General features: G+C 45.4%; 1 protein-coding gene across 1 annotated transcript in view; it reads left to right on the forward strand.

Moving 5' to 3' along the window:
- The window catches only part of LOC134350614 (adenylate cyclase type 8-like), a 140,079-nt gene that overhangs the window by 39,270 nt on the left and 75,669 nt on the right, over positions 1–25,140 (forward strand). Inside the window, exons 8-10 of the mRNA XM_063056082.1 lie at positions 1,572–1,766; positions 14,321–14,421; positions 17,492–17,693. Coding sequence (XP_062912152.1) covers positions 1,572–1,766; positions 14,321–14,421; positions 17,492–17,693 — 498 coding nt within the window. The remainder of the gene's footprint in view (positions 1–1,571; positions 1,767–14,320; positions 14,422–17,491; positions 17,694–25,140) is intronic.

Genomic DNA, 25,140 nt, shown 5'->3' on the forward strand with positions numbered 1-25,140 from the left:
CTGTGTACCTATCCAAGCCTCTCTTAGATGTTGAAATTGAACCAACATCCAACACTTTTGCTGACAGCTCATTCCACATTCTCACCACCCTCTGAGTGAAGAAGATCCACTTCATGTTCCCCTTAAACATTCCACCTTTCATCGTTAACCCATGACCTCCAATTCTAGTCTCAGTCCACCTCAGTGGAATTCTTTGAGGATACAACAAGCGCAGTTGATGGAGGGGAACAGATGGGTGTTATTTACATGGATTTCCACCAGGTATTCGACGAGCAGCTCAATAAAATACTTCCCCATAATATAAGGATGTATGGAGTTGGGAGTGATGTATTAGCATGGATAGAGGATTGGTTAACCAATAGAAAGCAGAGAGTTGGGATACATGTGTGTTACTCTGGCTGGCAATCAGTAGTGAGTGGTGTGCCGTAGGGGTCAGAGCTGGGCCTGCCTCTGTCCACAATCTACATTAACAATCTGGAAGAGGGGATCGAGGGTAGTGTATCAAAGTTTGCTGATGATACTAAATTGGTGGAAAATCAAATCGGGAAGAAGATACAGAGCATCTGCAGAGAGATATAGCTAGCATAAGTGAATGGGCACGAGTCTGGCAGATAGAGTAGTGTTGGTAAATGCGAGGTCATCCACTTTGGAAGGGAAAATGAAAGAGCAGATTATTATTTAAATGGTGATAAATTGCAGCAAGCTGCTGTGCAGAGGGACTTGGCAGTGCTTGTGTATGAATCACAAAAGGTTGGTTTGCAGGTGCAGCAGGCTATCAAGAAGGCAAATGGAATGTTGGCCATCATTGCTAGAGGGATTGAATTTAAGAGCAGGGAGGTTATACAGCGTACTGGTGAGGCCGCACCTGGAGTACTGTGTGCAGTTCTGGTCTCCTTACTTGAGGAAGGATATACTGGCTTTGGAGGCAGTGTGGAGGAGATTCACCAGGTTGATTCAAGAGATGAGGCGATTGGACTATGAGGAGAGGTTGACTTGCCTGGGACTGTACTCACTGGAATTCAGAAGAATGAGAAGAGATCTTATAGAAACATATAAAATTATGAAAGGGATAGATAAAATAGAAGCAGAAAAGTTGTTTCCACTGGTAGGTGAGACTAGAACTAGGGGAGATAGCCTCAAGATCTGGGGGAGTATATTTAGGACAGAGATGAGGAGGAACTGCTTTTCCCAGAAAGTGGTGAATCTGTGGAATTCTGCCCAATGAAGCAGTGGAGGCTATCCTGTATTTAAGATGTTTGGATAGATTTTTGCGTAGTAGGGGAATTAAGGGTTATGGGGAAAAGGCGGGTAGTTGGAGATGAGTCCATGGCCAGATCAGCTGGGATTTTATTTAATGGTGGGGCAGGCTCAACGGGCCAGATGGCTGACTCCTGCTCCTATTCGTTATGTTCTTAAAAAGCCTGCTTGTGTTTGTCCTATCTATACCCTCATAATGTTGTATACCTCTATCAAATCTCCCCTTATTTTGCCTACGTTCCAGAGAATAAAATAGAGAGGAGTATTAAGCTGAGAGTTTACGGGTGCTTTTGCCTCTTGCATTATTCCTGCAGGTTATGGCGGCCCTGATGAAGAAATGTAAGAAAAAGGTAGACAGATCGAAGGTGCAGTGTCACAGCTTGGCCAGATTTACTGAGGTGAACTTCAGAGTCGAGAAAGCCATCCAGCTGCGTAGCAGTGACAAACTGCGGGCAGCCTACATCAGTGAGATCACTCTGACCTTCAAGGACCACAACATTGAAAAGAAGGTAGTATAGCCTTGCTGCAAATGCCGTGAAATCTGTTGTACAGTAGTCCTGCTGCCACAACAAAAACCCATCTCATGGCATATGTGAGTGATGATAAACCTGGGTCTCTGTTGTGGACTGAGAGTGGGAAAGGGGCAGGGAGAGGGGAGGGAGCAGGAAGTATCAGAGAGACGATCAGTAAACCAACTGTTTGGAATCAAATGACCTTGCCCGTGTCTGCACTCACACCAGCACCCCCCACCCCTGGCACTCCTCTGCCACCTGCTCCACACCCCTCCCATGGCACTTCACTCTCACCATTTCCAATATCCTTTTCTCCTGCCAGATTTCAAGTCAAGTCATGTTTTATTGTCATTTCGACCATAACTGCTGGTACAGTACACAGTAAAAATGAGACAATGTTTTCCAGGACCATGGTGCTACATGAACAATACAAGAACTACACTGAACTATGTAAGAAAAAACACAAAAGCTACACTAGACTACAGACCTATCCAGCACTGCATAAAGTGCACAAAACAGTGCAGGCATTACAATAAATAATAAACAAGACAATAGGCACAGTAGAGGGCAGTAGGTTGGTGTCAGTCCAGGCTCTGGGTATTGAGGAGTCTGATGACTTGGGGGAAGAAACTGTTGCACAGCCTGGTCGTGAGAGCCAGAATACTTCGGTGCCTTTTTCCAGATGGCAGGAGGGAGAAGAGTTTGTATGAGGGGTGCGTAGGGTCCTTCATAATGTTGTTTGCTTTGCGGATACAGCGTGTGATGTAAATGTCTGTAATGGTGGGAAGAGAGACCCTGATGATCTTCTCAGCTGACCTCACTATCTGCTGCAGGGTCTTGCGATCCGAGATGGTGCAATTTCCGAGCCAGGCCGTGATGCAGCTGCTCAGGATGCTCTCAACACAACCTCTGTAGAATGTGGTGAGGATGGGGGTGGGAGATGGAGTTTTCTCAGCCTTCGCAGAAAGTGGAAACGCTGCTGGGCTTTCTTTGCTATGGAGCTGGTGTTGAGGGACCAGGTGAGATTCTCCGCCAGGAAAACACCAAGAAATTTGGTGCCCTTAACGATCAAACTCACTCTCTGCTCCACATTGACAAATACGGTACTGTGCAAAAGTCTTAGTCCTAGTTATATGTATGTGCCTAAGACTTTTGCACAATACTGTATATATAAAAGTTAAATTTAAATAAGCAGTGCAAAGAGGGGAAAATAATTACTGAGGTAGTGTTCATGGATTCAGTGCCCTTTTGAAAATCTGATGCTGGAGGGGAAAAGCTGCTCCTGAAACATTGTGAGTGTGTTGTCAGGCTCCTATACCTTCTCCTTGATGGTAGCAGTGAGAGGAGGGCACGTCCTGAATAATGGGGGGAGGCGGGGGTCATTAATGATGGATGCTGTCTTTCAGCCATCGCCTGTTGCAGGTGTCTGTGCCGCGGAGGCTAGTGTCTGTGATGCTGCTGGATGAATTTACAACCCTCTGCGGCTTATTCCGATCCTGTGCAGTGGACCCACCCCCACCCCACACCAGGTGGTGATGCAACAGTCAGAATGCTCTCCACATCACATCTGTGGTGCCTGGCCTGAACCTGAGGCTGTACTCGTTGTCACACCGACAGTGAGTTCACAAGGATGAGTGGGAGTTTCTGTGCTGTATTTCTGGATTTGAACAGAGATTTTAACATTTAAGTTCAAGTCTGTTGTCATTCAACCATTACATGCATACAGTTGCATTCCACCAGAACGAAGGTGCAAAGCACAGAAGGTACACTAAAATCACACAGCATATATAGTTATGATCCAGCACATACAGCCACAAATTAATATTTGCACAAGTCTCTGGAGATTGATAGGCTGGCATTTAGCATGAGGTGCATGTTTATGGGAGACCATAAGACATAGGAACAGAATTAGGCCATTCAGCCCATCGAGTCTGCTCTGCCATTCCATCACAGCTGATCCTGGATCCCACACAACTCCACACACCTGCCTTCTTGCCACATCCTTTGATGCCCTGACCGATCAGGAAACAATCAACTTCTACCTTAAATATACTCATGGACTTGGACTTCACCGCATACTGTGACAGAGCATTCCACAGATTCACAACTCTCTGGCTAAAAAATTCCTCCTTACCTCTGTTCTAAAAGGTTGCCCCTCAGTTATGAGGCTGTGCCCTCCAGTTCTGGATACCCCCACCATAGGAGACATCCTCTCCACATCCACCCTATCTAGTCCTTTCAACATTCAGCAGGTTTCAGTGAGATCCTCCTATGTTCTTCTAAATTCCAGTGAGTACAGGCCCAAAGCTGCCAAACTCTCCTCATATGGAAATATCCTCATAAGACAGTATAACGTTACTGATACGATTATAATAAAATAAACACAAATACGTGAAACAGCAGCAATAACAGATGAAAAATTACCAATATGAGAGTGCGTCTTTGAGTTGGTGGGAGGGAGAGACGGGGCATTCAGACATGTTTACATGTGTGCTGGGTGGCAGCAGGGTGTTAACAAGTCCAGCAGCCTGGAGAAGAACCATTACCCAGCCTGACAGTTCTGATTCTTATGCGGTTGTACCTGCTGCCTGACGTCAAGTGGTCACAAAGGTTCCTCCACACAGTGGCTGTTAACCTGGGTTGGGCTGGCAGAGATCGTACCTCTGCCATTTTCAGTTATCTGTATCCGAAAGGGGCTGAAAGCAATGTGGATATGAGGGGACAACGGATACTGGAATAACTCAGCAGTCAGGCAGCGTCTGTAGAGGAAAATGGAGAGTTGGCACTTAAGGTCTTTTCATCTGGACTGAAAGGTAGAGAGGAGTAATGAGCTGAGGGAAAAGCATTTAACCCATTGAGTCTGCTCCGCCATTCAAGCAGGGCTGATCCTGGATTCCACTCAACCCCACACACCTGCCTTCTCGCTATATCTTTTGATGCCCTGACTGATGACGAAACAGTCAACTTCTGCTTTGAATATACCCACAGACTTGGCCTCCACCACAGGCTGTGGCAGAGCATTCCAGAGATTCACTACTCTCTGGCTAAAAAAAATTCTAAAAGGTCGCTCTCAATTCTGAGGCTGTGCCCTCTAGATCCGGATACCACCATCATAGGAAACATCCTCTCCACATCCACCCTATCTAATCCTTTCAACATTCGGTAGGTTTCAATGAGATCCCACGCATTCTCCCAAATTCCAGTGAATACAGGCCCAAAGCTGCCGAACACTCCTCATATGTTAATCCCTTCATTCACAAAATCACCCTCGTGAACCTCCTCTGTACTTTCAGAATCAGAATCAGGTTTATTATCATCGGCATGCGATGTGAAATTTGTTAACTTAGCAGCAGCAGTTCAATGCAATACGTAATCTAGCAGAGAAAAAATAAATAAATAAATAAATTACAGTATATGTATATTGAATAGATTAAAAATGTGCAAAAACAGAAATACTGCATATTAAAAAAATGAGGTAGTGTCCAAGGGTTCAATGTCCATTTAGGAATCGGATGGCAGAGGGGAAGATGCTGTTCCTGAATCACTGAGTGTGTGCCTTCAGGCTTCTGTACCTCCTGCCTGATGGTAACAGTGAGAAAAGGGCATGCCCTGGGTGCTGGCCGTCCTTAATAATGGACACTGCCTTTCTGAGACACCGCTCCCTGAAGATGTCCTGGGTACTTTGTAGGCTAGTACCCAAGATGGAGCTGACTAGATTTACAACCTTCTGCAGCTTCTTTCGGTCCTGTGCAGTAGCCCCTCCAAACCAGACAGTGATGCAGCCTGTCAGAATGCTCTCCACGGTACAACTATAGAAGTTTTTGAGTGTATTGTTGACATTCCAAATCTCTTCAAACTCCTAATGAAATATAGCCGCTGTATTACCTTCTTTATAACTACATCAATATGTTGGGACCAGGTTAGATCCTCAGAGATCCTGACACCCAAGAACTTAAAACTGCTCACTCTCTCCACTTCTGATCTCACTATGAGGATTGGTACATGTTCCTTCATCTTACCCTTCCTGAAATCCACAGTCAGGTTTTTCATCTTACTGATGTTGAGTGCCAGGTTGTTGCTGTGGCACCACTCCACTAGTTGGCATATCTCACTCCTGTACACCCTCTCGTCACCATCTGAGATTCTACCAACAATGATTGTATTGTCAGCAAAGTTATAGATAGTATTTGAGCTATGCCTAGCCACACATTGCATTTGACTTCTTTACCACAGGCTCAATCTGTAAATTAAACTTCAGGGAGCCTTGCACAAGGACTCCCAAGTCCATCTGAACCTCTGATGTTTGAGTCTTTTCCCAATTTAGATAATAGTCCGTACTATTTTTCCTTTTACCGAAACGCGTCGTACATTTATCATACATTTCCCAACGCTATATTCCATCTGCCACTTTTTCGCCCATTCTTCCAATTTGTCTAAGTCCTGCTGCAATCGCATTGCTTTCTCAGCACTACCTACCCCTCCACCTATCTTCGTATCATCCACAAACTTTGCCACAAAGCCATCAATTCCATTATCTAAATCAGTGGTGTTGATACTGACCCCAGAGGAATGCCACTAGTCACTGGCAGCCAACCAGAAGAGGCCCCCTTTATTCCCACTCACTGCCTCCTGCCAATCTGCTGTTCATGCCAGTACCTTTCCTGTAATGCCATAGGAATTTATCTTGTGGTAAACCATATATATATATGTTGTAACTGGGTTACCTGTCTGGACATGCCCCTCTGCTCACTGCTCCTGTGACTTCTCCCACAGACCCCTGAATAAAGGCGATTGGGCCATTGCTTCTCCTCTCAGTCCAGGACAGATACTCAGCATGGTGGAGGTCACATTTTACTGCTAATAAAAGCCTTTCGGTGTTTACTCTACTTGTTAAGCAGCATCAGGTGTGGCACCTTATTAAATACCTTCTAAAAATCCAAGTTACTGATATCCACTGCATCTCCCTTGTCCACCCTGCTTGTTACTTCCTCGAAGGACTCTTAACAGATTTGTCAGGCAAGATTTCCCTTGGCAGAAACCATGCTGACTTTGACTTATTTTATCATTAGTCTCCAAATTCCCTGAAACCTCACCCTTAATAATCGACTCCAACACTTTCCCAACCATTGAGGTTGAGCTAACTGGCCTAAAATTTATTTTGCCTTCCTCCCTTCTTAAAGAGTGGAGTGACATTTGCAATCTTCCAGTCTTCCGGGACCATGCCAGATTCAAGTGATTCTTGAAAGATCATGACCAATGCATCCGTTATCTCTTCAGCAACCTCTCTCAGGACTCTGGGATGTAGTCCATCTGGTCCAGGTGACTTAGCCACCTCAAGACCTTTGAGCTTGCACTTTTTCCTTTGTAATAACAAAGGCCCTGACACCCACAGACCTCTGGCACACTGCCAGTGTCTTCAACAGTGAAGACTGATGCAAAGTACCCATTAAGTTCATCTGCCATTTCTTTGTCCCCCATAACTACCTCACCAACTATCCTTCTTGAATAGTGGAGTAAAATTTGCAATTTTCCAGTGTTTCTTGAAAGATCATTACGAATACCTCCACAATCTCTCCAGCGACCTCTTTCAGAATCCTGAGGTATACACCATCTGGTCAAGGTGACTTATCTACCTTCAGACCTTTCAGTTTCCCAAGAACCTTCTTCTAATAATGGTAACTTCACACACTTCATGACCTCAAGACCTGGAACTTCCACCACACTGCTTGTGTGTTCCACAGTGAAGACTGATGCAAAATACTTATTCATTTCCTCGTCCCCCATTACTACCTCTCCATCATTTTCCAGCAGTTCAATATCCTCTCTTGCCTCTGTTTTACACTTTATGTATCTGAAGAAACTTTTGGTATCCTCTTTAATGTTATTGGCTAGCTTACTTATGTATTCCATCTTTACCTTCTTAATGACTTTTTTAGTTGTTCATTTTTAAAAGCACCCCAAAGCTCTAACTTCCCACCAGTTTTTGCTGTAGAAAAAGCTGTGCTGAACATGTACTTACCTTAGAAATTACCTAGGGTTATCCATAGCCCTCTATTTTCCTGAGCTCCATATACCTGTCCAAGAGTCTCTGAAAAGACCCTATCGTTTCCACCTCCACCACCATTGCCGGCGGCCCATTCCACACACTCACCACTCTCTGCATAAAAAACTTACCCCTGACATCTCCTCTGTACCTGTTTCCAAGCACCTTAAAACTGTGCCCTATCGTGCTAGCCATTTCAGCCCTGGGAAAAAGCCTCTGACGATCCACACGATCAATGCCTCTCATCATCTTATACACCTCTATCCGATCACCTGTCATCCTCCATTGCTCCAAGGAGAAAAGGCCAAGTTCACTCATCCTATTCTCATAAGACATGCTCCCCAATCCAGGCAACATCCTTGTAAATCTCCTCTGCACCGTTTCTATGGTTTCCACATCCTTCCTGTAGTGAGGCAACCAGAACTGAGCACAGTACTCCAAGTGGGGTCTGACCAGGGTCCTATGTAGCTGCAACATTACCTCTCGGCTCTTAAACTCAATCCCACGATTGATGAAGGCCAATGCACCGTATGCCTTCTTAACCACAGAGTCAACTTGCGTAGCTGCTTTGAGTGTCCTATGGACTTGGACCCCAAGATCCCTCTGATCCTCCACACTGCCAAGGAAAGGAAAGGTACGTTGCATCCGGAGTTTCTCCGGTTAGCGGACGATTTCCCTCCACACCTCTTTGACGTAGTGGAGAACCGTGTACGAGTCAAGTTACAGCAGTGGTTTGCCATTGCCTTCTGCCGGGTGAGTTTCCCAGCACGGATGGAAAGCACGCAGGGGAGCTGGCTGGCTGGATTCGAATCCGGGACCTTTCGTCCCAAAGTCTGACGCTGATGCCACTACGCCACCAGTTGGGTCACACCGCCAAGAGTCTTACCATTAATACTATATTCTGTCATCATATTTGACCTTCCAAAATGAACCACCTCACACTTATCTGCCCTTATTATACGCGCTCTCTTTGGTTTTCCTGTGCCTTCCAAATTGATTCTGGAAATTCCAGCCACTGCTGCTCTGCCATCATCCTGCCAGTGTTCTCTTCTACTCAATTATGGCCAACACCTCTCTCATGCCTCTGTAATTCCCATTACTCCATTGTAATCTTGATACATCTGACTATAGCTTCTCCTTCTGAAATTTCACTGTAAATTTGATCATCTTATGATCACTTGTCCCTCACGGTTCTTTTATTCTAAGGGTCTCTAATCAATTCTGGTTCATTGCACAACACCCAATTCAGAATATTTGATCGCCGTGTGGGCTCAGGCTCAAGCTGCTCTAAACAGCCATCTCATAGGCATTCTAGAAATTCCCTCTCTTGGAATACAACACCAACCTGACTTTCCCAATCTACCTGTATATTGAAGTCCTCTAGTGCTATTGTAACTTTGCCCTTTTGGTACGTATTTTCTATTTCCCATTGCAATTTGTAGGCCACATCCTTCCTTCTGTTTGAGAGTCTGTATAGAACTCCCATCAGGGTCTTTTTACACTTAAGGTTTCTTAGGACTATCCACAATGATTCCGCACCTTCTGAGCCTATTTTTCCTCTTTCTAAAGATTTTATTTCATTTTTTTAACCACTCCCTCTGCCTTCCTGCCTGTCTTTTCGATACAACATGTATCCTTGGACATTAAGACCGTAAGACATAGGAGCAAAAATTAGTCCATTTGGCCCATCGAGTCTGCTCCACCATTCAATCATGGCTGATATTTTATTTTCTCCTCCTCAACCCCATTTTCTGGCCTTCTCCTCGTAACCTTTGATGCCATGTCCAATCAAGAACCTAACAATCTCTGCCTTAAATACACCCAATGACTGGCCTCCACACCTGCATGTGGCAACAATTTCCACAAATTTACCACCCTCTAGCTAAAGAAATTTCTCTGCACCTCTGTTTTGAATGGATACCTGTCTATCCTTAGTCTGTGTCATCTTGTCCTGGACTCTCCCACCATGGGAAATATCCTTTCCACATCTATTCTGCCTAGGCCTTTCAACATTCAAAAAGTTTCAATGAGATTCCCCCTCACCCTTCTAAGCTCTAGTGAGTACAGACCCAGAGCCATCAAATGTTCCTCATATGATAACCCTTTCATTCTTTGGATCATCCTTGTAAAACTCCTCTGGACCCTCTCCAATGCCAGCACATTTTTTCTAAGATGAGGAGCTCAAAACTGTTCATAATACTCAAGTTGAGGCCTCCCCAGTGCCTTATAAAGCCTCAGCATCACATTCCTGCTCTTGTATTCTAGACCTGTTGAAATGAATGCTAACATGGCATTTGCCTTCCTCACCACCGACTCAACTTGCATGTTAACTTTTAGGGTATTCTACCCAGGGACTCCCAAGTCCCTTTGCATCTCAGATTTTTGGATTTTCACCCCTTTTAGAAATAAGTCCCACATTTATTTCTACGACCAAAGTGCATGACCATGCATTTTCCAACATTATTTTTCATTTGTCACTTTCTTGCCCATTCTCCTAATCTGTCTAAGTCCTTCTGCATCCTACCTATTTCCTCAACACTATCTGCCCCTCCACCAATCTTCGTATCATCTGCAAACTTGGCAACAAAGCCATCTATTCCATCATCTAAATCACTTACATACAGCATAAAAAGAAGTGGTCCCAACACCAACCCCTGTGGAATACCACTAGTCACTGGCAGCCAACCAGAAAAGGATCTATTTATTCCCACTCACTGCCTCCTACCAATCAGCCAATGCTCTAACCATGTTAGTAACTTTCCTGTATTACCATGGGTTCTTAACTTGGTAAGCAGCCTCATGTGTGGCACCTTGTCAAAGGCCTTCTGGAAGTCTAAATATGCAACATCCACTGTATTCCCTTTATCTATCCTACTTGTAATATTCCTCAAAGAATTCCGACAGGTTTGTCAGGCAGGATTTTCCGTGAAGGAAACCATGCTGACTTTGTCCTATCTTATCCTGTGTCACCAAGTACTCCATCACCTCATCCTTAACAATTGACTGTAACATCTTCTCAATCACTGAGGTCAGGCTAACTGGTCTGTAATTTCCTTTCTGCTGCCTTTCTCCTTTCTTTAAGAGTGGAGTGACATTTGTAATTTTCCAGTCCTCTGGCATCATGCCAGAGTCCAATGATTTTTGAAAGATCATTTCTGATGCCACCACAGTCTCTAACACTACCCCTTTCAGAACCCTAGGGTGCAGTTCATCTGGTCATCTGTACCAGGTAACTTATGTACCTTTAGGTCTTTCAGCTTCTTGAGTAGGTTGTAACAGTAACTGCACCCACTTCTCTTCCTTCACACACTACATCAGGCATACTGCTAGTGTCTTCCACAGTGAAGACTAATGCAAAATACTCATTTAGTTCATCATCCACCTCCTTGTCCCCTGTTATTATTTCTTCTGCCTCATTTTCTAGTGGTCCTATATCCACTCACATCTCTTTTATTTTTTACATATTTGAAAAAGCTTTTACTATCCACTTTGATATTATTTACTAGGTTGCTATCATATTTCATCTTTTCCCTTTTAATGATTCTTTTAGTTGCTTTTTGTAGGTTTACAGTTTTTGATTTACAAAAATGAGGGTGCACTGGGAAAGGAAAGAGTGTCAGGTACCAGTCTCCCTGAGTACTTTCCTGGAGGAGGCAGACGGGGCTGTTGGACAGGAGGAGTAAGTGAGAACGTGGAGGGTGGGGTAGAAGATGCAGTCACAGAATGTTGATGGGTGCTCTGGGACAGCTGGAGTGGCTGAGTCTGGGCCACAAGATCAGCTACACCGGCAGAAGGTGACTCCACTGCCCTGAACACGGAGTCCAGCTGATTCTGGTGTCTCCCCAGCATCACTCCCTGTTGTTCCAGAGCAGCTCTCAGATGACTGGGGTCTGCTGGATCCATTCTGGCCGGGTTGTACTGTCAGGGTACTGGGGCAGTGATCCAATCACAGACCACGTACTGTGTACACAGTGATATTAATTGAGTAATAAATCCCGAGGTGCAAAAAAAGTTGGCGTCTACTGATAGTTAGGTGTGTTCAAGAAGGTTTCTTGACATAATATGTAGCTAAGCCTACAAGAGGAGAAGCTGTACTTGATTTGGTATTGGGAAATGAACCTGGTCAGGTGTCAGGTCTCTCAGTAGGAGAGCATTTTGGGGATAGTGATCACAATTCTATCTCCTTTACCATAGCATTGGAGAGAGATAGGAACAGACAAGTTGAAAGCGTTTATTGGAGTAAGGGGAAATATGAGGCTATCAGGCAAGAACTTGGAAGCGTAAATTGGAAACAGATGTTCTCAGGGAAATGCACAGAAGACATATGGCTAATGTTCAGTGGATATTTTCGTGGAGTTCTGCATAGGTACATTCCAATGAGATAGGGAAAGGATGGTAGGGTACAGGAACTGTGGTGTACAAAGGCTGATGTAAAATTAGTCAATAAGAAAAGAAGAGCTTATGAAAGGTTCAAAAAAACTAGGTAATGATAGAGATCTAGAAGATTATAAGGCCAGCATTATAAGTCCTCACCGGGACCCTGACATCCTGCAAGAGATCCCTAAACATTGCCCACATGTCCATAGCAGATTTCCCTGCAAAAACATCATCCCAATTCATACCCACAAGTTCTAGCCTCATTGCCTCATAATTTGCCCTTCCCCAATTAAAAATCTTCCTGTCCTCTCTGATTCTATCCTTTTCCATGATAATGCTAAAGGCCAGGGAGCGGTGGTCACTGTTCCCCAGATGCTCACCCACCGAAAGATCTGTGACCTGACTCATGTAAGAGGGAAGGGTTAGATTGATGTTGGAGTGGATTAAAAGATCTGCACAACATTGTGGGCCAAAGAGCTGGAACTGTTCCATACTGTTCTATGTTCTATCGTTGAGCACCATGGATTCCAGTTAACTGGGAAACATCGCCCCAGTACATTCTGGTCCAATTGAAACAATTAGCCAAAGTTTCATGAAAGTAGTTAAAAAGCTATAACAAAGATAAACTGTGTAACAAATTCTGCATTTACATTCTTGTGCAAAAGTCTTAGGTACGTATATATAACGAACATGCCTAAGACTTTGACACAGTACTGTTTTTGTCAACGTGGAGCGGAGGACAAGTTTGTAAATCTGGTGGGAGCAAATGATACTGGGAATGGTCGGGTGGAGCCCCGCAGGAGGAGTGTGGGACAGGTGGCAGGGACAGGGGGTGGCACGGGAGCAGACACACCCAGCCCTGAGACACCAGGCACAATCATTTGATTCTAAACAATTGGTTTAATGATCATTACAAAATGTCTCTCTGGTGCTTCCCACTCCCTCCCCTCTCTTGTTCCCTTTTACCAAACAAGATTTCCCTCTTCCTGCCTCTTCCCACTCTCAGTTTGCAATAGAGACGCATATCAGAAGCAGGTTTATCATCACTCATGTGTCATGAAATTTGTTTTTTTTTTGCGGCAGCAGTATAGTATAACACATAAAATTACTACAGTACTGTGCAAAAGTCTTAAGCACCCTAACTATTATTATGCCTAAGACTTCTGCACAATACTGTAAATGAAATACGGAACAAATTATAACACTACCTATATTACTACAGTGCTATAAAACTGTGTATTAGTTCCTAATAATTATTGATGGATGAAATAATCCAGTGTACCTTGCTGCATTCTTTTAATCGACTGTAAATGAACAAAATCAGTGCAGACACCTAGTGTAGATAATAGACTGCCTTCATACAATGCTGTTGATGACTGCATCATCCAAATCTTCATCTTCATTGTAACATTCAAGAGGATTGTTGATCCTTCAAATTTTATGTAGTTCCTAACTTGTTGAAGTAGTGAAATAGTTTCATTTCCCTCCGACCATTTCTAGCATCTTTGGCCTGAATGCTTGAAACTGCAGTGAGCAAAGGAGTTCAAAATTGTCTTACTGTTTATTTCTTGTTAACCATCAGTGACAAAAACCATTGCATTTTGAATATAAACTCATGAAATTGATGCTATTTAAAAGTTGTTTGCTCTAAACGTGGTGTCGTGTCCAGTGGTCGCTCAAGTGCAAGTGTCTATGCTATTAAAAACTGTTCAGCAAAACTCACCTGTCCCAAATAAATACGCAAACAACAGGAATTCTGCAGATGCTGGAAATTCAAGCAACACACATAACGGCCTGAAACGTCGACTGCACCTCTTCCTAGAGATGCTGCCTGGCCTGCTGTGTTCACCAGCAACTTTTATGTGTGTTGTCCCAAATAAATGAAGGGAATCGCAGCTATTTTCTCAGTTAGTTTTTGCTCTTTAAGAGTTGTCCCAAATAAGTGGCTGCCCTGATTAACCAATGGCACAGTTAACTGGAATCCACTGTATTTTCTGGCTAGTTTCCAGCAAGGGAGCGGGCAGGGGTAGTGAGATAGTGGATTACATACGGTAAGTGGACTGAAGTTTTCAGAGAGCTCCCGAGTCACCACTGCCCTGCGTATTCACTGGCCTCTCTCTCCCACGCACAGTATCGCAAGATCCGGGACGATGTGTTCACCTCCAGTGTGGCCTGTACCCTCCTCATGATGCTGTTCATCATCGCAGTACAGCTGGTGTTTACAGTGCCCGAGTGAGTATCAGAGGCGCACGCGGGCCTACGGAGGCACATCCCGTGGGACGAGTAGGCAGCAAGCAAAGGACTGTGGTGGAGTGTGTCTGTGCTGTGGGGGAGGGATGGCATGGTAAGGAGAGGAAAGTCATACTGGCAGGGGAGGGAAGAAGAAAAGTCCATTATACCATAAGATATAGGAGCAGAATTAGGCCATTTGGCCCTTCAGGTCTGCTTTACCATTTCATCATGGCCGGTCCAATTGTCCTCTCAGCCTCACCCTCCTGCCTTCCTCCCCCCACCCTCGTATCCCTTCATGCCCTGACCGATCAGGAATCTATCAACTTCTTCCTTAACTTAGCCTCCACAGCTCCTCTAGCAATGAATTCCACAGACTGGCCACTCTTCGGCTAAAGACATTCCTCCTCATCTCCGTTCTGAATTGATATCCCTCTATTCTGAGGCTGTGTCCTCTAATCTTAGACTCTCCCACCAGCGGAAACATCTTCTCCAAATCCATTCTATCAAGGTCTTTCACCATTTGATAGCTTTCAAGAATATCCCTGTTAGATTTCTGTTTAATAGTTAGGATTCTTCCAGGACTCAGGAATGACACGTAGTCTTAATTCCAAGATTCAGTTTATTTTAGAGTACAAACAAACATACAATTATTAAGCAAATTAAATAAAGAGTTGAGAAACGATGCTGAGGGGTGAATGCAAAGACAACAGAATAAATTCCATCACTTTTACAATAAGATAGGAATAAACTAGCTAAAAGGCTACACAATTAAAGCAATGACATTACATGGGTGCTGTGCTAATACTTTGCCAGTGAAAAATGAGAAGTGATAGTAGCTGCTATACCCCTTTCTGCCACTGAGTGGGGATGAACCACCACATACTGTGAGAAATACATGAGTTTGTTAAAAAGTACAAATCTTATAAAAGGTATTATTAAAAGCGAGACAGTGGGTTCCAATATTCCCCCTCATCCTTTCCAAGATAAGGGGACCAAAACTGCTCACAAGACACCCAGTGAGGCCCCATCAGTTCCTTATAAATCCTCAGCATTACATCCTTGCCTTTATATTCCAGCCCTCTCAAGATGAAATCATTTGCCTTTCTCAGCCTGCAGATTAACCTGTGGGGAATCCTGCATGAGGACTCCCAAGTCCCTTTGTTCCTCAGACTTCTGAATTTTCTCTCCATTTAGAACATAGTCTATGTTTTTATTTCTTCTACCAAAGTGCCTGACCATATACTTGCCAACACTGTATTCCATCTGCCACTTCTTCACCCATACTCATCATTTGTTTAAGTCCTTCAGTAGCCTCTCTACTTCCTCAACACTACCTACAACCCCATTTGTCTTCATATCATTTGCAAAATTGACCACAAACCTATCGTTTCCATCATCCAAACCGTTGATAGATAACTTAATAAGAATCGGTCACAACACAACCCCCGTGGAACGAAATGGTGGAGGGAGAAAGGTGGGAGATGAGACATGAGGGATGGAAGAATCTGGAGGAGGGAGGAAGGAGAGATGATTTGAGAAGGAGGGGTGTGGCAGGATGTAAGAGGTGGTGCTGGTGGGGGAGAGAAGAGCGCGAGATATGAGGGAGGGACAGTCCTTGGGGGGGAGGAGAATCTGATCGAGGGAGGGTGGAAGAGGGGGAGGGACAGGACAGGTGGAGGGAGGAGGGACTGGTGAGGTGGAGGGGTAGGGAGGAGGGACAGATGGGTGGGGAGGGAGGGGAGAGAGACGTGATGGGGCACGTGGGGAGGGAGAGACCTGTGAGAGGTTGGAGAAACTAATGGAGGGTGAGGAGGAAGGGACTGGTGGGGTGGACAGGTAGGGAGGAGGGATGGTTGGGGAAGGGAGGAGGGATTGGTGAGGTGGAGAAGTAGGGAGGAGGGACTGATGGGAGAGGGAGGACAGACAGCTGGGGAGGGAGGAGGGACCAAATGAGGGAGGGAGTCAGTGAGGGGGGATAGACGTAATGGGGCATGGTGGGAGGGAGGGACCTGTGGGAGGGAGGAGAGACAAATGGAGGGTAGGGAGAAAGGGACGGGTAGAGTAGAGAGGTAGGGAGGAGGGACTGATTGAGGGGGAGGAGGAAGGGATTTGTGGGGGAAAATGATGGATGTGATTGAAGAAGGAGAAATGTGAGGAGGGAAGAGTGACTGATGGAGGGAGGGAGGAGGGCAGGATTGGTGGGGGAGGGAAGAGGGACTGATGGGTGAGAGAGGAGGAAGAGACCTGGGGGGTGGAGGTAGGGAGGAGAGACCGGTGTTCGATGGTGGTGGAAGGTGAGAAAGCACTGGAAATTGGTGGGGGGGGGGGCGGGGAGGCTAAAGGAAGGGACTGGATGGATTCCTGGTCTGTTTCCCTGTTATTCCTCCCTTCAACTGCACACACTTCATAGCTGCCCTCTTCTCTCGTCCCTCCACTTCCTCCCTCTAAACCTTCCTTTCCCTTTCTCTTCCCTCCACTCCCTACCTCTAAACCTTCCTTTCCCTTTTCTCTTCGCCTGTCCATTTACCCCCTTCCCTCCACTCAGTTCCCCTCTCCTCTTTCACCCCTGCCCTACCTGCTCTCCAAAAGTGAAACAACTCATTCCTTTGGACGTTTCACAATCGGACCAACAACACCCACCATTACCTTTTACAGTGTCTCAATTCATGACAAGATTTAGACCACAAGGCAAAGGAGCAGAATTAGGCCATTCAGCCCACCAAATCTGCTCCACCATTCCATCATGGCTGATTTATTATCCCTCTCAACCCCATTCTCCTGCCTTCCCCCATAACCTTTGACACCCTGACTAATCAAGAAACTATCATCTCTGCTTTAAACTTGGCCTTCACAACCGTCTATGGCAATGAATTCCACAAAGTTACCATCCAATGGCTAAAGAAATTCCTCTTCAGCTCTGTTCTAGACGGACCTCCTCCTATTCTGAGGCTGTACCCGTTGGTTCTAGACTCACCCACAATAGGAAACATCCTCTCCACATCCAGTCTATCCAGGCCATTCAGCATTCAACAGGTTTTTCCCTCACAACTTACTGCCCTTGTCTGCACAGGGAAGAGATGAGGCTCGGCCACTTCATCTGCACCGTGCTCGTCCTCTGCTGTCTTCTGTGCTGCACCATGGCCGAGGGGTTTGCCTGTCTCCCGAAGGCCATGCACGAAATGTGCTGTTGGATACAGGAGACATACAGTGTCCGGACCACCATCATGGTCTTCTCCATCTCGATTAATTTCATCTCATCCATTTACGACATGGTGAGTGGAAAACTCAACCTGGCACTTCAAAGTAAATTTATTATCAAAGTACACATGTGTCACTATGTAGAACCCTGAGAGCCATTTTCTTGCGAGCAATCACATTAAATACAAAGAAAAACTGTACACAACGAGACAGACAAACAAATCAATGTACAAAAGACACAAACAGTCCAAATACCAAAAAAAAACCCAAAAAAATAATAACAGATAAATCAGCCATAAATTTTGAGAACATGAGATGAAGGATCCTTGAAAATGAGTCCATGTGTTGTGGGAACAATTCAGTGATGGGGTGAGTGAAGTTATCCCATTTTGTTCAAGATCCTGATGGTTGAGGGGTAATAACTGTTCCCGAACCTGCTGCTGTGAGCCCTGAGGCTCCTGTACCACCTTCCCAATGGCATCGATGACAGGGGAGCATGACCTGGGTGGTGGGGGCCCATGGTGATGGACGCTGCTTTCTGCAACACTGTTCCTTACAGGTGTACCGAGTGGTGGGGAGGGCGTTACCTGTGTTGGACTGGGCTGTAGCCACAACTTCTCGTAGGATTGTCCCCTCAAGGGTTCAAGAGCATTGGCATTGGACAGATTTAGACCATCGCCCCAGAACTTAAGCAGAGAGATTCTGCAGTTGATGGAAATTGAGAGTAACACACACACAATGCTGGAGGAGCTCAGCAGATCAGGCAGCATCTGTGGAGGAGAGTAAACAGTCAACGATAGGTGGTACAAGTCAATGATACAAAGATAGGTGGAGGAGCAGGTAGTGTTGGGGAAACAGAGAGCCTGCAGAGAGACTTAGATAGTTTAGGGGAATGGGCAAAGAAGTGACAAATAAAATACAATGTTGGAAAGTGTATGGTCATGCACTTACATGCAGAGATGCAAAGGGACTTCAACTCAGGTCAAGTCAAGTCAAGTCATGTTTTATTGTCATTTTGACCATAACTGCTGGTACAGTACACAGTAAAAACAAGACAATGTTTTTCAGGACCATGGTGCTACATGAAACAATACAAAAACTACACTGAACTACGTAAAACAACATAAAACTACACTAGACTACAGACCTACCCAGGACTGCATAAAGTGCACAAAACAGTGCAGGCATTACAATAAATAATAAACAAGACAATAGGCACAGTAGAGGGCAGTAGGTTGGTGTCAGTCCAGGCTCTGGGTATTGAGGAGTCCGATGGCTTGGGGGAAGAAACTGTTACATAGTCTGGTCGTGAGAGCCAGAATGCTTCGGTGCCTTTTGCCAGATGGCAGGAAGGAGAAGAGTTTGTATGAGGGGTGCATAAGGTCCTTCATAATGCTGTTTGTTTTACCGATGCAGTGTGTGGTGTAAATGTCTGTAATGGCAGGAAGAGAGACCTCAATGATCTTCTCAGCTGACCTCACTATCCGCTGCAGGGTCTTGCGATCCGAGATGGTGCAATTCCCGAACCAGGCAGTGATGCAGCTGCTTGGGATGCTCTCAATACAACCTCTGTAGAATGTGGTGAGGATGGGCGGTGGGGTGGGAGATGGACTTTTCTCAGCCTTCGCAGAAAGTAGAGACGCTGCTGGGCTTTCTTTGCTATGGAGCTGGTGTTGAGAGACCAGGTGAGATTCTCCGCCAGGTGAACACCAAGAAATTTGGTGCTCTTAACGATCTCTACGGAGGAGTCGTTGATGTTCAGCAGAGAGTGGTCGCTCCGTGTCCTCCTGAAGTCAACAACCATCTCTTTTGTTTTGTTCACATTCAGAGACAGGTCGTTGGCTCTGCACCAGTCCGTTAGCCGCTGCACCTCCTCTCTGTATGCTGACTCATCGTTCTTGCTGATGAGACCCACCACTGTCGTGTCATCGGCGAACTTGATGATGTGGTTCGAGCTGTGTGTTGGGAGTCTTTGTGCAGGATACCCCGAAGGTTAACCTCCAGGTTGAGTCGGTTGTGAAGAAGGTGAATGCAATGTTGCATTCATTTCTAGGAGTATAGAATATAAGAGCAGGGATGTGATGTTGAGGCTCTATAATGCAGGGGTCCCCAACCTTTTTGGCACTGCGGACCGGTTTATTATTTACAATATTCTTGCGGACCAGCCGACCGGGGGGGTGGGGGGGGGGTTAGGGTTGCCAACGGACAAGAGTAGCAGTCAGATACGTTGTGTTTACCCAAAGAAAGACTACAATGACCATGAAGCCTTGCACAGGCACCTATGTGCACATGCGTGTACGTGCTGATTTTTTCAACAAATCGTTTTTGGTGATTCTGTTCGGGGAGGTGTTAATCACGACCAGAATATAGGTGATAAGTGGCTAATATGCTCAATTTCGTTTCTAAAAGGGTTTATCTAACGAATTTAATATTAAACACACAGCGCATATTTTCCTCGCATGAATATAGTGATAAGTCACTTATAGTCAATAGCATCATAACATTTTAAGTAACGTTTGGATATTAAACACACAGCACATATTTTCCCCGTATGAACATATAAAATCATTGCAACACACCAATATCTCTGAATCAGTGGGAGCCCTGAGCTTGTTTCCCTGCAACAAGACGGTGCCATCGAGGGGTGATGGGAGACAGCGATACTCGAATGGGTTCCTTATATCCAGTCTATTACACAATTTAGTTTTCATTGCATTCATTGCAGAGATATGTTGGAAATGGAAGCAACGTTTTCAGTGCTTTCCTGACTATCTCAGGATATTTAGCCTTGACTTTGAACCAGAATACCAGCAGAGATGTTATGTCAAACAACACACATAAAAGTTGCTGGTGAACGCAGCAGGCCAGGCAGCATCTCTAGGAAGAAGTACAGTCGACATTATGTCAAACATAACTTTTCAGCCTGTCGTCATTTGCAAGCTTGGGGAGTTGATCTTCTTCCCGCTCTGACATGGATGACGCGTGCGTAATGACCTCGCGTACGTTCAAGCTCAACTGAGGCTGTGACAGGGAATGAGGAAAGGTGCAGCTGACTCATATTGCCAAATCATATCGTTTCCTAGCGGCCCGGTGGTTGGGGACCGCTGCTATAAGGCACTCGTGAGACCACACTTGCAGTATTGTGTGCAGTTTTGGGCTCCTTATTTCAGAAAGGATATACTGACATTGGAGAGGGTTCAGAGAAGGTTCACGAGAATGATTCCAGGAATGAAAGGGTTACCATATGAGGAACGCCTGGCAGCTCTTGGGCTGTATTCCCTGGAGTTCAGGAGAATGAGGGGGGATCTCATAGAAACATTCCAAATCCTAAAAGGCCTGAACAGATTAGACATAGCAAAGTTATTTCTCATGGTAGGGGATCCTAGGACAAGAAGGCACGACTTCAGTATTGAAGGACGTGTATTTAGAACAGAGATATGGAGAAGTTACATTAGTCAGAGGGTGGTAAATCTGTGGAAATTGTTGCCACGAGCGGCTGCGGGGGCTAAGTCTTTGGGTGTATTTAAGGCAGAGTTAGATAGGGTCTTGATTAGCCAGGGCTTCAAATGGTATGGGGTAAAGCCAGGGGAGTGGGGATGACTGGAAGAATTGGATCGGCCCATGGTTGAATGGCGGAGCTCCTGCTGCGTTCACCAGCAACTTTTATGTGTGGGGCTCGTATATCTTATGGTCTTATGGTTCAGGCCATGACCTTCATCAGGTAATCAGTACTGATGAAGAGACTCAGCCTGAAAGGTCGACTGTTTATTTCCACAGATGCTGCCTGAGCTGCTGAGTTCCTCCAGCATTTTATGTGTGTGTTTCTTTCTGTCCCTCTTTCCCTGTCCTCCCGAACTACTCAGCACCCTGTCTCTTTCTCCTCCTACATCCTATGCTCACAGTTTTCTTTCCTGGGGAAGGAGTCTAAAACTGGAGCTTTCAGGGAGAGGAGCAAGATTTAAAGGGAACCTGAGAGGCAACTTTTTCACACAGAGGGTGGTGAGCATGTGGAACAAGCTGCTAAAGGAAGTGGTAAAAGTGGGTGCAATTATGACACTTAAGAGACAATCGGACATGAGGAGGAAAGGTTAGAAGGTTATGGGCCAAATGCTGGTGAATGGGACAAGCATGATAAGGCAACTTGATCAGCAGGGATGAGGTATAACCCTTTATGACTTCAGTGCAATGGTCAATATGACTGGGAGAATGTACACAATGTTCTATTTTCATGGTGGAGATGAATCATTTGAAATTAAATCTAGATTGAGTGCATGTGGAAGAAACTTGCAAAGAATAGTAAAACTAGTAGGTCATGAAGGGAATGATTTGAGATTCAAGATTGTTTCAAGTAATTTCCTGTACACATGGAGAACAAAATAATTGTACTCCAGATCTGATGAGCACAAAACACACAACAGATAAACAACCTGTGACTGTGAGGCTGAAGTAAAGCACCCTCACCATATTCAAGATTGCTGATGACACCATTGTTGTGGCCATATCAATGGTGGTGATGAATCAGCGTACAGGAGGCAGATTGAAAATCTGGCTGAGTAGTGTCACAACAAAAGACCATAAGATATAGGAGCAGAAGTAGGCCATTTGACCCATCAAATCTGCCCCGCCATTCAATCATAGGCTGATCCAATTCTTCCAGTCATCCCCACTCCCCTGCCTTCTCCCCATACCCTTTGATGCCCTGGCTAATCAAGAACCTATCCATCTCTGCCTTACATGTACCCAATGACTTGGCCTCCACAGCCACTCGTAGCACCAAATTCCACAGATTTACCACCCTCTGACTAAAGTAATTTCTCTGCATCTCGCTTCTAAATGGATGTCCTTCAATCCTGAAGTAATGCCCTCTTGTCCTAGAATCCCCTACCATGGGAAATGACCTTGTCATATCTAATCTGTTCAGGCCTTTTAATATTCGGAATGCTTCTATGAGATCCCCCAAGAGCTGCCAGACATTCTTCATACGGTAACCCTTTCATTCCTGGAATCATTCTTGTGAATCTTCTCTGAACCCTGTCCAATGTCAGTATATCCTTTCCAAAATAAGGAGCCCAAAACTGCACATAATGCTCCTAGTTTGGTCTCACGAGTGCGTTATAGAGTCTCAACATCACATCCCTGCTCTTATATTCTCTACCTCAAGAAATGAATGCCAACGTTGGACTTGCCTTCTTCACCAACAACTCAATCTGGAGGTTAACCTTTGCAAGTCCCTTTGCATCTCTGCATTTTGAATTCTCTCCCCTTCTAAATAATAGTCTGCCCGTTTATTTCTTCCACCAAAGTGCATGACCATATACTTTCCAACATTGTATTTCATTCGCCACTTCTTTGCCCATTCCCCTAAAGTATCTAAATCTCTCTGCAGGCTCTCTGTTTCCTCAACATTACCCGTGCCTCCACCTATTTTTATATCATGGTAAATTTAGTGACAAATCCATTAATCCCATAGTTCAAATCATTGACATACATCATAAAAAGCAGCAGTCCCAACACCGAGCCCCGTGGAACTCCACTGGTAACTGGCAGCCAGCCAGAATAAGATCTATTTATTCCCACTCTCTTTTTTCTGCTGACCAGCCAATGCTCCACCCATGCTAGTGACTTCCTATAATTTCATGGGCTCTTATCTTGTGTTGGCATGTGGCCAAGTGGTTAAGGCATTTGTCTAGCGATCTGAAGGTCGCTAGTTCAAGCCTTGGCTGAGACAGGGTGTGTGTCCTTGAGCAAGGCACTTAACCACACATTGCTCTGCAACGACACTGGTGCCAAGTTGTATCGGCCCCAGTGCCCTTCCTTTGGACAACATCGGTGGCGTGGAGAGGGGAGACTTGCAGCATGGGCAACTGCCAGTCTTTCATACAACCTTGCCCAGGCCTGTGCCCTGGAAACCTTCCAAAACGCAAATCCATGGTCTCATGAGACTAACGGATGCTTATTATCTTGCTAAGCAGCCTGATGTACATCACCTTGTCAAAGGCCTTCTGAAAATCCAAGTACACCATGTCTACTTCATCTCCTTTATCTACCCTGCTTGTAAATTCCTCAAAAAATTGCAGGAGGTTTGTCGGGCAGGATTTTCCTTTCAGGAAACCATGCTGGCTTTGGCCTATCTTGTCATGGGCCTCCAGGTACTCCGTAATCTCATCCCTAACAATCGATTCCATCAACTTCCCAACCACTGATGTCAGGCTAACAGGTCTATAGTTTCCTTTCTACTGCCTCCCACCCTTCTTAAACAGCAGAGTAACATTTGCAATTTTCCAGTCATCGGGTACAACGCTAGAACCTATTGATCCTTGAAAGATCATCGTTAATGACTCTGCTTGTTGCTTTCTGTTTTAACTGCACCATGCCTCTATTGCCCTGTAACTCATGCCACTGGCTGTGATTAAGCCTCATCTCCTGCCTGTTCTTTCTATCTTTTCTGTTGGACGCTATCTTTGATCTATTTCTGTTTCATCTTCCTCAGCCCTATCTCTCAAGCTTTCATCCCCCTGCCAAATTAGTTTAAACCCTCCCTAACTGCTCTATTAAATGTGCCTGCTGGGATATTAGACCCCTTTGGGTTCAGGTGTAACCCGTCCTTTTTGTACAGGTGGTACCGCCCCCAGAAAAGGCCCCAATGATTCAGGAACCTGAAGTCCCGTCCCCTACACCAGTCTCTCAGCCACACATTAATATGCCTGATCATGCTATTCTTGCGCTCATTAGCACGTGGCACAGGCAGCAATCCTGAGATTACTATCCTGGAGGTCCTGCTTATCAGCTTCCTACCTAACTCCCTGAATTCTCTCTTCAGGACCTCCTCCCTTTTCTACCTATGTCATTGGTACCAATGTGTACCAAGACTTCTGGCTGTTCACCCTCTCCCTTCAGAATGCTCTGCACCCGATCAGAGACATCCCGTACCCTGGCACCTGGGAGGCAACACACCATGCGGGATCTCTATCAGGCTGACAGAACCTCCTGTCTGTTCCTGTCACTGTGGAATCCCCTATGACTACCACATTCCTCATCTTCCTCTTTCCCTTCTGCACCACGGAACCAGGCTCAGTGCCAGAGACCCGATCGCCGTGGTCATCCTCTGTCAGGTCACCCCCCTCAACAGCATCCAAAATGAGATAACGATTACTGAGGGGGATGGCCACAGGGATGGCCTTCCCTTCCCTGACTGTCTAACTCCTGCAGCCCCGGGGTGACTAACTCCTGGTAGCTCCTATCTCCTATCTACCTCCTGCTCACTTTCCCTAATAAGCTGTAGGTCATGAAGCAGCAGCTCCAGATCCCTAACACGGTCCCTCAGGAGCTGCATCTCGGTGCACCTGGGGCAGATGTGGCCATCTGGGAGACTGGAAGAATCCCAGGATTCCCACATCTGACACCCAGAGCAAAGTACTAACCTTACAGACATGCTCTCTGTTCCTCCGAAAAAAACGCAAGGGAGAAAAAAATGATGTCCACCTACCCATCTACCTTGCTAAAGCCCAAATGAGCCAAAGC

The sequence above is a fragment of the Mobula hypostoma genome, chromosome 8 (genome assembly GCF_963921235.1).
Source record: "Mobula hypostoma chromosome 8, sMobHyp1.1, whole genome shotgun sequence".
Classification (NCBI taxonomy): domain Eukaryota; kingdom Metazoa; phylum Chordata; class Chondrichthyes; order Myliobatiformes; family Myliobatidae; genus Mobula; species Mobula hypostoma.